This window comes from Corvus hawaiiensis, chromosome 8 (assembly GCF_020740725.1).
Source record: "Corvus hawaiiensis isolate bCorHaw1 chromosome 8, bCorHaw1.pri.cur, whole genome shotgun sequence".
In the NCBI taxonomy this organism is placed as follows: domain Eukaryota; kingdom Metazoa; phylum Chordata; class Aves; order Passeriformes; family Corvidae; genus Corvus; species Corvus hawaiiensis.
The window spans coordinates 11,021,303-11,036,896 of record NC_063220.1 but is presented as its reverse complement, the minus strand read 5'-3'; the positions used below and the strand labels follow the sequence as shown (position 1 = coordinate 11,036,896).

The 15,594-nt window shown below is 41.2% G+C and overlaps 1 protein-coding gene across 4 annotated transcripts in view; it reads right to left on the bottom strand.

Annotated features, from left to right (window-relative positions):
• The window catches only part of SORCS1 (sortilin related VPS10 domain containing receptor 1), a 264,794-nt gene that overhangs the window by 170,120 nt on the left and 79,080 nt on the right, over positions 1-15,594 (bottom strand). For all 4 annotated transcript variants that reach the window (XM_048310550.1, XM_048310548.1, XM_048310547.1 and 1 more), the window contains exon 2: positions 9,782-9,849. In XM_048310550.1, coding sequence (XP_048166507.1) covers positions 9,782-9,849 — 68 coding nt within the window. The remainder of the gene's footprint in view (positions 1-9,781; positions 9,850-15,594) is intronic.

Below are 15,594 nucleotides of genomic sequence, written 5' to 3'. Positions count from 1 at the left end.
CAAAGATGTCAATCCACCCTGCCTGCAAAGGCATACAAGGGTTTCTAACGCTTCTGTTAGGTATTGGAAGAGAATATATCAGACATCTGGCTTGGTAAAGCAGAGTTCAAATCTCTGTTAGACTTCACCCATGGATAGAGACTGTAGGCTTATGCAGCTGTGTTTCCACTCTCACTCTTCCAAGACGGGATTTTATTATCCAGTTTAATCTAAAACTCTCAGCTCGTGTACTGTACATGGGCAGGTAACGTAACCCCATTACCCACACATGCAGTGGTGAAGAAGCTTGCGTAAAGCTGGATGTAGGAAGGCCAGGACTCAGAGCTGTCGGTCTCGTTCCACAGCTCTAAACAGTGGAGAAATAAAGGAGACCAAAAATGCATGGTTTTCTGCCTCCTCGATTGATCTTTTGGAGCTGACAATGTAAACACTTGAACCATCAGTAAGAAAACAGTGACTTGTTGATAAAACACAATGGGAGCTTAGAGCTGCCTAAAAATTCCTTTTATCTTGCTGTATTACAGAAGGGTAATTAAACAGACAGTTGTTCTGGCCTCCTATTTCCCTTTCAGGTTATTTGAAAAAGATTTTCTATTCAAATACAAAAAGACAATGCTGGCCTGATTTTGACTGCATCCCTTTTTCCCCAGAGGTTACAGAGCCCATCAGACTGGCAGCTGAATGCTGTGAAGACTGTAAAGCCTACAGCTTAACAAAAATCTCTCAGCAGCTCAAGACAGGCAGTCAGGGCCTGCTGGGGAAGACTGGCAGCTATTAATAAGCGACAAGGAACCTGCCATCTCTTCTGTCTGTGTCCTTTCCACCTAGCTTTGTTTCTCCCTAATATATGGGAAATACTTAGCACTCAGTTAACTCTGAGGGGGTGTCTCCTTTGTTCCTGTTCTGCCAACTGAAGAGAGAGCATCTTTGTAGCATTACAACTGTGAAAGAGAAAAAATCCTCCGCTTTCATCAAAAGTAAATACTAACAGAAGTTCAGTAACAGAACAGAAGGTCTGTTTGTTTTTTTTAGTGCTGGATAGTGTAATCATATAAACCAATGGCCAACATTCAGCTGGTTTTCAGGAAAGCCAGTCTCAAGGTTCTGCTTGGCCTGACCTGAGCTGTGATCTGAGCCTTTGGTATGACAAAGAGGTACCTACGTGCTCAATTCATGGAGGAACCCACCACATTTTTATTCCAGTTCCATCCTATCCTGATTTGTCTTCTCAGCTGAGATACTTCAAGCAATTAAGAAAAAAGCTCTCAGGAACCAGGTGTGAAGAATCTATGTTTGGGCTTTCCCATCTGTACAGCTATTGAAGTTATTCAATTCTCCCTTCACTATGGGAAAACCAGGAAGTGGGGCTTTCTCCTACCACAGAAAAGCTGAGATTGAGAGCAACCACCCAACTCCAGCAGCTCAGGCTTGAAGGAAAACCAGAAGAAAATTAACAAGAACACCTACACAGATATGTACCTAGCCATACAATACAGCAGTAAAAGTACATTACTAGAATGAACAACACACTTTCTGCAGGAAATTTGCCTTGGAGAAAGATCAGATATCAGTCTCTATCTCCTCATGAAGTCATTTAATGCACAATACATGTGGTGTTTCTGAATTTCTATTCCTTTTCAACTCAGCATCTCTCATAGATACTCCCATCTGTGTAGATTGCAAGATCATTGGAAAGAGATTTTATCTTCACACCCAACTACATAGCACACACTAAAATGCATGCTGGGAAAATTCATACAATTCTCTAGCAGAAGAAACTCATTTGGAGGATGGGGGAAATAATGGGTGAAAGGAGGGCTTTTTACCTCTCACTGGCAAAGCACAGTACCAGTTTAGAGCACATTACAAGCGATGTTCATAATCAAGAGGACGTATCTTCCTCTGCCACTTAATGCATCTCGCCAGTGAAATGACTTGGAGTAATAGTAGCAGGAAGCTGCCAGCCAGGAGTGAAAAGTTCCTGGATTCCCCCATGCCTCCTCCTATGTAAGGGAAACTTGAGCTGCAAATTAATTCCTTGCTCACCAGGAATCGAGTCTCCCTTGGGTTGTCCCTGTCATACAAGGACAAACTTCCACAGTCTGAGTACACAGAGGCCCTCAATGGTACAGCCTAATGACAAGGGCAAGATGACCCTTCCTTGCCCTAGCTGGGCCAGTGACCTGCACAATACTCACTAACAGTTCTGTCCACACGCAGATCTGGAGTCTCACCCAATAGCTTCAGCCTTCCTAAAGGACTCTGTTCCTTCCTACTGAACAGCTCATGCCTTGATGTCTTACTTACATACACACACACCCCTCCACAGGCATGGGAGCCACTGGCAGCATCACACTCAAAAGCCAGCTTTGCTATCATTATTGAAGACACAAGTTGATTAATTGCGAGCTTTATTTGTTCTTTTCCATTTTGCCGAATTATTATTTGGTAGGTTAGAGAAATCAGAAAAAAAAAAAAGACACTTCCAAGCAAGCCCTTATGTTTCAGTGTAAATGGTAGTCAGTTTATGCTGCACAACAAACATACCATTGATACATATTTAAATATGCATTTTTACAGCACATCTTTTCCAGGTGCTTCACTAAGTCCTCCAAGAAAGACCTAATGACATATGCCTGGCTCTTTCTGCAGTAACAATAAACTTTGACTGTTTCCCTGGATAGTTCCTGAAGTGCAGATGCAAAAATATTTGGGACCTGGATCTGAAAACCTCAGAGTTCAGATCTCAAGCTAGTATAATGCATTCAACTGAACCAGCTCTCTGTTAACCCAAGCTAAGCCCCAAATACACTTTTTTCCTTTTGGGGATTAGTAGTGGACATATCCCTCTGAAGAGATGAGTACAATTTTACCCAGCTCTGCAAAAGGACTGCATAGGTATGAAAGGAAGGGAAATATCAGAACACAAAGGGTGTTCTGCTTTCTGCTTATGAACTGGTAAGTACTGTGTGGTTTGTCTTTCTCCCTAGTCATCAGCTCCAGCCTAGCCTGTCTGCAGTTATTATACAGCCACAGCAGACGGATGAACCCCGTGGACCAGAACCAGAGACAGTTCTGTTTTACCAACATCATTTGAGCAAACAAGTGCAGCCTAGGAAACAGATACTGAAGTTCATCATCTAATTTTCAGGGTAAGAATGACAAAGTACACTTAAACGCTGTATGCCTATAAAGTGGCATGAACATGGTTCATTTGTTACTTACAGTATACTGTTAATTTATGTCAGCATTAATATTCATTATCTTGATTTACATGTTTCTTTCATGCAGAAAATGGATTTGGATTCTTTCTGATTTACTTGATAACACTCCTACATTTCATGACTAGCTGCATCAGAGAACACATTTTTAATAGGCTTAATAAATTTACATCATCATTAGCACTGAATATTTTATCCTCACAGAGCAGGGAGTGAGAAGCATATCACTAAATCCTCAACTGATAATATCAGGGTATGACTCTGACTCTTCAAGCTAAGTCAAGGGAGAACTTACATGAGATTGATTAGACAAACATACATGATATGCCACAAAATGCAAAGGTTTTACTAGCCCTTTTTCTTTAGGGAATGTAAAACTGGTAAAATTCAATAAAATTTAAGTTTCCTGCTAAACTAAGCATCTGCTGTGGGTTGTTACCTAGGTAGGTCATTTGGGGGGGAGGGGTTGGGTGCACTTTTTGTTTGATTGGTTGGCAGTTCACCCTTCCCACCCTCCATCTTTCTTTGAGCTGGTTTTGATAACAGGAAGAACATCCAAGGAAACTTTGGCAACCAAGTAGAAGAGTTGACTGTGCTAGAAGTTTTTATTACTGTAAGTCACCAGGGTAAAATGAGCCCTCTCAGGTACAAAAATTGATAGCTATAGAAACTGTTAGGTCCCTAGGGGTCCTGATGGCGGAACAGAGTGCCCCCCCACAAGAAAAAGGCTGCACTGAGCTCCACACACAGGGCGTAAAAATCCATGTTCTAAACCCACTTGCAGTGCAGGCAGATCTCCCACTGTGATCAAACCATATAAAGATACTGCTTCCTACAGGAACAGCTGAGTGTGCAAACCCATTCTTCGCTCCCCCAGACACCCTCCAGCATCTCTACACAGACCAGCCAGATGTTTCTACGTTTTCAGGAGAGAAAATAAAAAAAGGATTAAACCAAAAGACACAAGGAAATGTCATTGTTACAATTTCACTAAAGGCCCATAGGAGATAATGTAGCAGCATTTATCAAGCTCTGATATTCATTTAAGAAAAGTTACTTACACTGAGCAACTGGAACACTGTATTTATAGATAAAAGCCTTTCAAATAGTCCTTTTCAAGTTCCTTTTTCCCACAGAACTGCTGGCTAAAATGTGCTTAATGAGACTTTCCTTCCCCTCACTTTTTCAGTTCTTCTCATATGGATTTGCTTCTCCTACCTACTTCACCTGAAAGACCCTAACCTGCTGTTGCAGAGCACACTGTCACTAAGCCACACACTATGACCTTATTAGTGTGGCTCAGCAGGTAGAAGATAAATGTGAATTGAAAACAGTCAATCTGCAAAACAGAAGTAAAGAACCTGCATAAAAGGTCCAGGAGAATGATGAACACAATAACAGAATGTCATAGGTTAGCAAGCAGTAGTGAGTATTTTGGACCAAACCACTACACTGATACAACCTAGAAATTCCCCTTAAAAGAAGTAAGCAAATGTGGACAAATATTCAAGTGTCCTGTTGCAAAAACTCTCTTGTCCAGAGAAGAAAATCTCCACAAACACATCGACAGTTCTGGGTGGCTACAGTTCTGATCTGCAGAGAGGGCAAGGAGCCAGGAAACTGCATGTAGAAATATCAACATGGGAGGCTTCAAAACACCTTTAGTATTTATAGCCACAGGGCTGGGGTCAACTCTGACTCTCCTCTGGATTACAACCCAAATTCCCTTCTTGAAAGGACAGAGCTGCAGGATGATGTGCAGTGGTGGTGGTGAAAGAAATGGATAACTAAATTGATGGAGGGGTTAAAAACAGCAGTTCAAGGTTAAACAAAATGGCCATGCAAAAGCTAGAAACAGAGGTAGAAACAGATCAATTTTAAGCTTGCCAAGAATGAAAAAAAAACCCAGCAACTATAAACAACCCCCGCTTTACATATGGAAAATTAAATCTAGATCTACATGAAACATAAGTATTTTTCAGTGTCCTTGAGATTTCTTTATGGCATATGTGCAGAAGCTTCCGTAATGCAGAAACCAGAAGCAGCGAAGGGCAGGTTGGAAGTAATAATTACTCCTGAACTGGGGAGCTCGGAGTTCAGGCAAAATGTTGGAGTGTCAAGATTACCATCAATAACTTCCAGAAGTAGCACAACAAAAGATTATCATTTAAAACACTCTCACACGAAGCAAACTCTACATCTTCCTAATTTCTGGCTGGAAAGGAAAGTTTAATTACTGTTATTTTTATACAAAGTTCCAGGAAATTACTCATTTCTGACCAAATACAGAGCTGTAAGAAGGCAAAGAGGTGAATGGCAGCACTCATGGTTTGACAGCCTCTCAAGGTCCTGAGGGAAAGTGTCGCTTATGCACATCTTTCCAAAGCATCATATTTACACAAATAGGAAAAGATTAGTCCTCCCACAGCTGTCTACAGCTCATGGATACCATGTGCACTATTCTGACATTTTTATTTATTTGAAATGTAAGCTTATCTTACTCCAGTGGTAAAAAACATCTCCAAACTCTCACAGATTAATCCTCTTTTTGATCTGAGAGATATGTACGAGAGGAAGAGAAATAAATCCAATACACTCAGTTAATTGCTCAGTGACAGATAATCTTTCCTCCTCCATTTTCTTTCTCTTCTATAAAAAGAATAACAAAAATTAAATAAAAAGTTCTCAACTAAAACTGCGGGAAAACCTGCTGAGAGGATAACAGCATAATTAAATTCAGGCCCAGCCTGATGCAAAATTTCATTTACCATGTACAGAAGCAGAAGTTCACCTGCCATACAAAGCTCAGTGCACACAGAGCCTAAACAATCTAGATAGATTCTCCCTGTCTCTTTCCTCTAACTGTATTTCACCCCCTCATGTCTGTCACCAGTGGTCTTTTAATTCATCAATAGTTTTAGACGGATGATCTCCATCTGTTAGTGTTGCAGCCAGCTGTAGTTAAACTGGCTGAAAAATAACAAAGAAATGTAATCCTAGCAGGAAGTAATGTGTTTATAAAGAGGACAGATTCATATCCTGTAGGCAGTGGCACAGTTGGGTTATAGGTGGTTACAGTCCTATCAGTAAGACTGCTTACACCCAAGTACACTTTGGAATGACAGATGTGCTTATAACCAACTATTACATAAATGACTTGTGCCAGTGACATGCTTCTACAGCCCCTCATCAACCTTTTGAGAGCACACTCGGCACAGGAGGCAAGAGTGGTATTTCTTTGCTATGCATTCAAGACAGATTCCTCTTCAGTTGTGGGTACCTGCAGAACCACCTTTCTCCTCTATCCTTCAGAAACAGAACTCCTGATATCAGAAGGCAAACCAGACATAAGATGATGTTTTCTTCCATTCCCCAGAATGAAACCCAGAGGCACGAAATAAATTGCAAGGTATGTTTCACCCCTTCTCTCGAACCTGTTTTTTTCCTATCCTTTTCAAACAAGCAGGGAGATTTAAATTAACATGTCACTTAAGCAGCCAGGAGGAGCAACAGCTAATAACTCTTCCAGGTATATAGAATAATAAGATATGCCCACCTCACCATCTCTTTCCATCGCATTAAGAACAGAGAAGCTGTCCCAGGATCCTCGTAGGCGTAATTACCAGTGACCTGACAGCATGCCTGCGTGTTGAGGGGGGATCTAACAGCAGAGCCAGATGCAGGACAGAGCACAATGTAACCACCAAGGGCTTGTTTAAGGTCACAGGATAGAAAGAAATACAAAGAAGTGCACTGGCAGCTTCCAGAGCAGCCATTGAGCACTGAAGAGCCAATCACAAATAATGGAGCACTGGAAAGACAAGTGGGTTACTTCTGGTTTTCCAGCATTGCCCCATTCAAAGCACTTGCCCAACGGTTCTGGATGGTTGGCCATGCAAATGCAATCAAGTCCTGAAAAGTGACACGTGCCAAGTGAAGCTGAGGGTTCAAAGTAAGACAAGGGGTTCCTCAAATAATTTATGGAATTCCTTGTTTTGAAATGTCACAGGTACTAAAAATTTTAACACACTCTGAAAGATATTGAGAAGGTCAGCTCATGGAATATTAATCCTCTGGTATATACTAAAACAGAAAGAAAATTATTCAGCTTCTCATAGACCTTACACTGAACATTGAGGATAACTTAAAGCTTAAGAATGAATGCTAGTATAATACTAGAAGGAAGTGTCAGATATGATAATCATTTTCATATGGTCTTGGTGCCAGCCTGTTTGGGGACATCATGTAGGAGTTGCACACACCCTCAGCTTTGAGCCTCCCTGGGACCTGCAAAGCAGCTGCACAGCTCCTTATATCTCTTTCCAAGTCCTCTTTTCTCCTCTTGTCCCTCTCCTGCTCTGCTTGCCAGAGCTACCAGAGATTTAAATGACTAATGAATGTTTCCCCCAATTAATATTTTGACATCTGGTTGTCTTAGAAGCAGACCTGAAGAGAGCAGGCATAGAAACTGGGAAGAATAAACAGGAAAAGCAGTGTGATTTTCTCCCTGTTCTTTGCTACTGGCTGATGTACTCTTGGGGAAGATCATACAAGAATCAAGAAACTGTAAAATCCAAGAATTAGAACCAGGCTAATTTTATGGAATACTGAGATCATCAGGAGTGTGCAATTACTGGTGCTAAATAGACTGAGAATTGTTTTTCATAAAATACTCAGATTTTTACTTTTTCTCAGACTGTTTTTGGTAACAGAATTCCAAACTAGAGGAAACAATCATGCTATTCTTATGACGTTAATCACATTCTGACATTAGGACTGCCTGAGGTCAGGAAAAGTGCCCTGCACTCACTCTAGGACTGCTACACTGATGAGGTCCCAGCTATTTGTTACATTCTCCAGTGGCATCCACGCAGTCCCTTCCTTTTTAATCAGGGCAAATTTCATGCCATTGTAGAATGCTCCACAGAAAGCAGAAACAGAAAAGAGCGTAAGGTCATCAGCACAGTTTTGTGCCGCATTCATACATCTCATCAGGAAGTGTGCTTTCCACTCTGATGTGGCTGCCCTAGTTTCAGTCAGAAAATAGTATCTCAACACAATCCTGCATCACATAAGCAGATCTTCAGCACTGTCAGCAATGGGGAAGGAGGTGTCTTTGCATGCTGAAATGCTACATCTTCTACAATGACTGACAAAAGAGAGCTGAGTATTTCCCAGGGTGGAATGACTTAGGGTAGTCAGAGAAAATGGAAATATTTTTCATATTTATGAATATTCTTTTTTAAAACCATTGAGAAATTAAACAAATCTAGCACAAACTCCCTTTAGAAAAACACTGCCAAAGCCACAGTCTTGAAAGACCCTTTATGTGTGCACACACCATAGTAAACACAAAGGTACAGAAAGTCATGGCAGCAAGGTGTATGAAAGAAAAGATTGATTAACTTCCCATAGAAGGATGAAAAACCATTTATTCAACCCCACAAAATACTAATACTTTTGAGTATTCCTGTTACTGCTCAGAATAAATCTTAGAAGTACTGTGTTTCTTTAAGTTTTAGTCTGTTTGTTTATTTTTGGGTTTATTTTTTCAGGCCATAGGGTGAAGCAATAGCCCGAGTTCAGAATATCCTTCATCTCAAGTCCCTCCTCTGTCATTCTATTAAAACCTGCTCAGCTCCTGAGCAAAAAGCTTATTTGTTCTACTTCTGACCCCAAATTCCCCCTTAGAAAAGAAAACCCCTTTCCTACACAAGTTTATTACAAGTTCGTTCTAACAAGAAGTTTTAGTTTCAAATACCCAAACTTTTCTTCTATCCTGCCAGTAGCCTATCCACCTTCATCAGTGACCTGCATACAAAACTCCTAAACTTCCCACCAAAGTTTCACAGATGAAACCATGAGAAAACCTCCCTTTCAGCTCATGAAAGTAGTACCAGGGACATATGAAAGAGGAAACACCTCTTAGATTAATTTTTCAGAGAAATAAAAATAGACACCATCTGCTCCCATTGAATCCAAATAACTGCTTTAAGAAATTGTTCACGGCCCAGCTCTTTCCTTTGGTTCACATGGTACATGATATGCTTTTAAATCATGAAAGTATCAAAACATTCCCTATAAATTGGTCCAGCAGTCAAGTTGACACAAGTGGAAATCAATTATCTAGTACTAATCCCATCAGTTCTAATCAACAGACGTTGAATACTCACTCATAGGTATTTCCCCCAGGCTCAGAAGCACTGGCTTTTCTTAAGGATCATTCGGGCAGACGAGCCATGAGATCCTTCATTATAAACAAGGACTTTAGGCTGCTCAGTTCTCCCAAAAGTAAACCAATTGGTTGATTTCAATCTGAGTAAGATGGGAAAGGGGAAATCAAAAGACAGCATAACCATGATGTACCTTATCTAGCTGAAACAAGACAATCAGACTTCAGCCTTTTTGTCCTTGAGTATGAAAGAAAAGGAGTGAGAGAGGGTTTAGCTAGAAACCTTTCAGCACATTTAAAGAAATCCAATTAATTTCAATAAAAGAATTGTATCAGGCTTTTCCTATTTAAGTAAGGTGGTAATTATTAACTCAATTTATCTCCATACCTCCAAAGAGAGCTCTCTGTGATGCTTCCCAGGTTGTAGTCATACAGCTTTGTCAGAATTAGAATCACCTAAAGGCAAAAGAAGAAATCATGGTTAGTCTCAAACAATTACAATCTCACAGAACTGAAATGACCCCGGGGAGGGCTTAGGATTCCTTTAATGGGTGCTTAACATAATTGAATGAATAGTTAAAAGCATTTGCCTAAACTGACATGGAAAGAATTTGCAGAGATACATGTTGAGCCAATTGGACCTTTTTTTGTTCAGTTCCTCTGCAGGACATCACCAGCAGGTTCCTCCCTTAACCCAAAGAGGCAGAGTGCAGTGGGAATGAGTTCAGACCTAGACAAAGCTTCAGGATAGAAGACAAGATCTCGTATGCAGTAGAAATAGTGATTATTTCCTGCTCTGTTTCACAGACACAGAAACTGCTGATCCTTTTCACAGCTGTGGTGCACAGATAACCCACTGGCCTGTCTCCAGTCAAACACTTTCTGGGTGCAGCAGATGATTTGACACAAGCAAATGATCACCAATTTTGACTTGGGAGACCCAGCCTGGATATCAGGAAAACACTCAATAAGGATAATAGTTCAACACTGGGACAGACTACCCAGAACATCTGTAAAGCCTCCATGCTTGGAGTTTCTTAACACCTGGCTAGACAAAGTCATGGCTGACTTGATCTACAGCTGGTGATAACACTGCCTCGAGTAAGAGGTTGAACTGTGGACCTCCAAATATCTGTAACAACCAGTGTTTCTATAACTCCAGTGAAAAGTTTTAGGTTCAGACAGAATGGAAGTGTTTCCAAGTTTATGACTTTTATTAGCTCTTTTGATAAACAGCTTTTCCCTCCTGCCAAAACAGGCACTTCCAGAATAAAATTATCTTACCGGGGGAGGAAAGCAATTTTAGCGAAAAGAATTTCCAGCAAAAGATTTCAGCCCGCTCTTTTGTTAGTGTCTTCAAAAAATAATTTCTGACTTTAAAGATGATGGGCTTCTTTAACAAGATTTACATTTGGGACAAACTACCAGACCATTACTATTGCTACTAATTTATTTTGTGTGTCTCCCTCCAGGTGACTGTATATCTTATCCTCCTCCCTATCCCATTAAAACCGCAGTAAATTAGAGACCCAACTCTCATCTGACAAAACCTCTGATCTATATACCTCTTACTATTTTCAGCCTGGGTTCCTAAGAAATGAGGCTCACAGACACACAATCCCCTGGTCCCTGGATAAAATTGCCAACTTCAACCAGTTTGGCAGAGCAGCAAAGGACTGTAGGAATTTCAGTGCCCATCAGCCCAGTGCCAGCTGGCACAGGAATTGCCACATGGGGAGGAACAGACCTCACCACTGCCTTTTCCAAAGCCAACAGCCCATCTACCTCTTACACACCGATAGCTCTGAAACAGCCATAATGGGAATTGTCTCCTTCCAATACGCTCAGCATGTGAGACAGCAGAAAGAGCTGATGTGGGAGCTAAGGGAGCACAGTTACTGCAAGAGAGGAAGGCATAGGGGGCAGAGAACACACCTCTGACAAGACATCTCTTTCTACAGCACAAATCCCAAATCACTCCTAGCATGGAGAAGGGCTGCCCAGAGCATTTCGTATCTGCACGAGCACAACTCACATGCAGCTCATGGGGAAACTCACACAACAGCCACAATCCCCCTCTGCTCCCCAGGGCGTCCTGACACGGACATCCCCTCTGCTCTCCGAAACCCCAGTGCTGGCAGGGAGGAGCTTCCCTCTCTCCTGGCAGGTCCCTCTTTGAAGAGTCAGCCAAGATGAGAAGGCCCAGGCGAGGCAGAAGCCAGAGCTGGCGTGGACACAGGTTCTATGCCAAGGCTTGCGTGAATCAGGGCTTTTTAAGTCCTAAATTTCAAACTCCACCCTCCCAGGAATGCTTATCAATGACAGCAGGGCAGCTGTCTGCTCCAGATACAGAGCTGTGTCACTGCCACCCCTCACAGCACCCTCTGAACACGTCTGCAAATCCCCTACTTAGCAAGTACATAAAAATCAAGAGGGGAAGATGAAGGAAGAGGAGGGGGTGTGCACATAAAGCCTTTGTGAATAACAACCCCCTGAAAGGTGGCAGTGAGCTCCACGATGTTCAGTGCCAGCCTGTTTGGGGACATCATGTAGGAGTTGCACACACCCTCAGCTTTGAGCCTCCCTGGGACCTGCAAAGCAGCTGCACAGCTCCTTATATCTCTTTCCAAGTCCTCTTTTCTCCTCTTGTCCCTCTCCTGCTCTGCTTGCCAGAGCTACCAGAGATTTAAATGACTAATGAATGTTTCATTATTTAATTGAATTAATTAATTAATTAATTAATTAATATTTTGACATCTGGTCGTCTTAGAAGCAGACCTGAAGAGAGCAGGCATAGAAACTGGGAAGAATAAACAGGAAAAGCAGTGTGATTTTCTCCCTGTTCTTTGCTACTGGCTGATGTACTCTTGGGGAAGATCATACAAGAATCAAGAAACTGTAAAATCCAAGAATTAGAACCAGGCTAATTTTATGGAATACTGAGATCATCATGAGTGTGCAATTACTGGTGCTAATTAGACAGAGAATTATTTTTCATAAAATACTCAGATTTTTACTTTTTTCCAGTTGAGGAAAATTTACAAATCTTAAAACAGCCATGAAAGAAAACTCCATTGAGAATTTTAATCTCATCATTTGAGGGAAGAAAAATTGTAATTGACATCCCAAAAAGAATATGAAATGAAAAAAAAATAAATTAAAAGCGCCAATAGGAGAAATCAAAATATTTCCCCTCAAGAGGGCTGAAATGTCTCTTTTGTTCTTTTTTCTTCCTTGAGAAATTTCAGTAAAATACACACAATCTTAAAGTTCTGTAGTTCTCTTGGAACTGATGGGGGAAGAAAGCCAGCTGCATTCCATCACAATTCTTTGACAGAGCTCTAACAACCCTCCTGCAGAGGCATCCCTGGACCCATCCAAACATGCATGTCAGTTACTGACTAGCTACATCAAGAACCCTAAGCAATATTGTTATATCCTGACATTTTAGTAAATTTAGGATAAAATCTTAGCATTTACCATTCCCAAGATAATATCTGTATTTGACACCATGCTGTGGCATACACACGCACCAGCTTCTGGACTAAGAGCTTAGGTATCTCTACTTGGTGCAGATACCCTACTACAAAAACATGTGAGAGCTTTTCTGTCAGAAGCTTTTTAATTTTTGAGAATCTGTATCAGCTGCCAAATGTCTTTAAGATTATCCATGGTTTCAGCAGCCTCCTTGTGTCATTTACTATGGTTCAAATACCAGTAATAAGTCTGCTCAAGCATATATGTACAAAAGAAATGAATCATTGGGCAGAAAATTAGTTATTTCTGCCCTAGAAGTCACTCTTCTTTTTTCCCCATTGTAATGATACTTGAGTAACCTATTCAAGGCCATGATTTTTGATATATTTACTTTTTCAGAAATCATTTTTCTCCTTTGCTGTTCTCATTTCTTTGTTATTTAGCCTGCAAAGGTTAGTTCATGTTTAAGATTGTTTCTTTGTCTTTTTTTCCCCCACCCTCTGTGGCTGTCACTGTGTAGTACTGAGGAACCTAATGAACAGAGACATGCATATTATGTTGTTCTAAATGTCAGAATAGGGGCTGTGAAGAAGCACAGTAATGAAATGAAAATAGTCTCTTGCCTTTTCTTCATTTCTTGCCTTGTTTTTGCTTTCTGGGACTGTGTGTTTTTCTCCCTTTTTTACCACTTACCAATCAATGCAAGCTAACAAGAGCAAGAAGCAAAAAACCAAGCAAACTAGAAATAGAATGAAAAGGAGCTAAAAATCCAGTCTTATTCCAGCTCTGCTGTGAATACAGATAACCCTTCTTCTTGCATAGAAATACAAGGTTTCAGAAAGTCTGTTATTCATTAGGATCAGCACTTGAAGTGGATTATTCTGCCATAGCAGGTGGGAAAGAGGAGAGACAAAAGTTTATCACTTCTGCACGGACAGCTCAGAGCAGAAGATATTTGATCTTGTGTTTACCACATCCCCAGTGAGTGCACCTACCAGGAGATAGAGCACTAAAAATGGTTTTAGTTACTCATACAAAGTGCAAGAAACAGACACCTGGGAAGACAGACTGACAAAAGAGGTACTTAAACCTGGCCCATCATTTCCCAAAGAAAATCAGTCCCCAGTGGCTATTCTAGGAAGGAGCAGGCATTTGCACCTTGGACACCATCATGTCTTTCTTCAAACCATAAGAGCATTTTCAAAGAAAACATACTTTGTTAATCACTCCTAACCTGTACTGCTTTTCAAGACTTGGGATGTGAAGGACCATCTACAGGTTCCAAAACATAAATCAATGTCTGGGAGGAAGAGACTTCCCTGTGAACTTGCCAGGTTAGTCCCTAAGAGGATCTTTGCTATCACAGGAGAAATTCTAGGGCAAACAGGGTTAAATTTTTCCCAGACCTACCTTGGCTTATGACCAACTGATCCACTCTGTCTCATCATATCCTTCCATGAACTTCTGACCCAGGTTTACACCTGGCTGAGATCTTTGTCTTGACCCTGTTTTCAGCTACTCTGTAAATACTTCTAGCAAGGCTCCCTCAGGATATCAGCCAGAGTTTGTCCTTTACTGCAGTGCAAGTTCCAAATGTAATTAAATGGTTACATTTAAACTGACTTTTCTCCCCTGGCAAAAACTATTTCTCTCATCAAACAGTGCTGAACTAACTGGCCAGGAAGGTGGTGAAAGTCTGCACACTGCTACTGATCAGGTTCATAACACACTGGGAAGGAAGTGACAGGCTGCACTCTGTGCCCATGTAACTCATCTGGGGTCATGACGTGTGTCCTCAAAGCAAATCAGCCACAGCTACACAGAATCCAGCACTGAGGAACTCTCAGCACATTGGGGCAGGCAGCTGTAACACTCCCCAATACTCACTGACCATGGCAAAATTACTCCTGGGAATGCTACATGAGTACCATGTCAAAAGATGTCCATACTCATTCAAGCCCAGCTGAACAAGGACATGGACTACAACCATCACTGTGTTCAAGGTTTGATCACCATTATTAAAGACCCACTACACAACCTGGTCTGTGATAATCCAACTCAAGTTCATTTACACCAACACAGCTCTTCAATAAATTTTATCAGAGGTATTCCCATCACTACCCCCAGGCCCTCTCAGCAAGTACTTCCCACCTTACACAGCACAACAGGGTCTAAATTCATAACAAACACTTTCATGGCTTTGTAGTGATAATATTTTCTTCAAACAGAACATCACCATCAAATTTCTAAAGGTGTTTGTTCACTGTAGCTTCTTGGGCCCTGAATTTTACAACGTTACCTCTAGACTGACCTAACCCTGTGCCAGAAAGATGGCCCCTACATGGGGGCCTTGAATCCTACAGGATTCAAATGCTGATTTCAAATCACAGTAGGCTTTCCTTTTGAAGGCAAAACCAGAACTTCTACTTTAATGTTTTCAGACTTTGATGCTTTACATGTAGTTTTGCATGCATTTCAGTCAAGGCTGAAGCTGTCCTGGGATAATCCACAGCACTAAAACCATGTACTTATTAGTATACTTTCCCGACTTGCACACCATCAGCTCTCAGCATGAGTTGAGCACAGCCTGCTCATCAACATTTTGTTGGAATCATTTGGAAGTGGTATTTTTGATAAAGTATTTCTAGTACTTGATTTCTAGCCACTTACAGCAGCTTTCTGAATCAGCTTCTTGTGAGGACTGCAGATGTGGTGATCAGACAT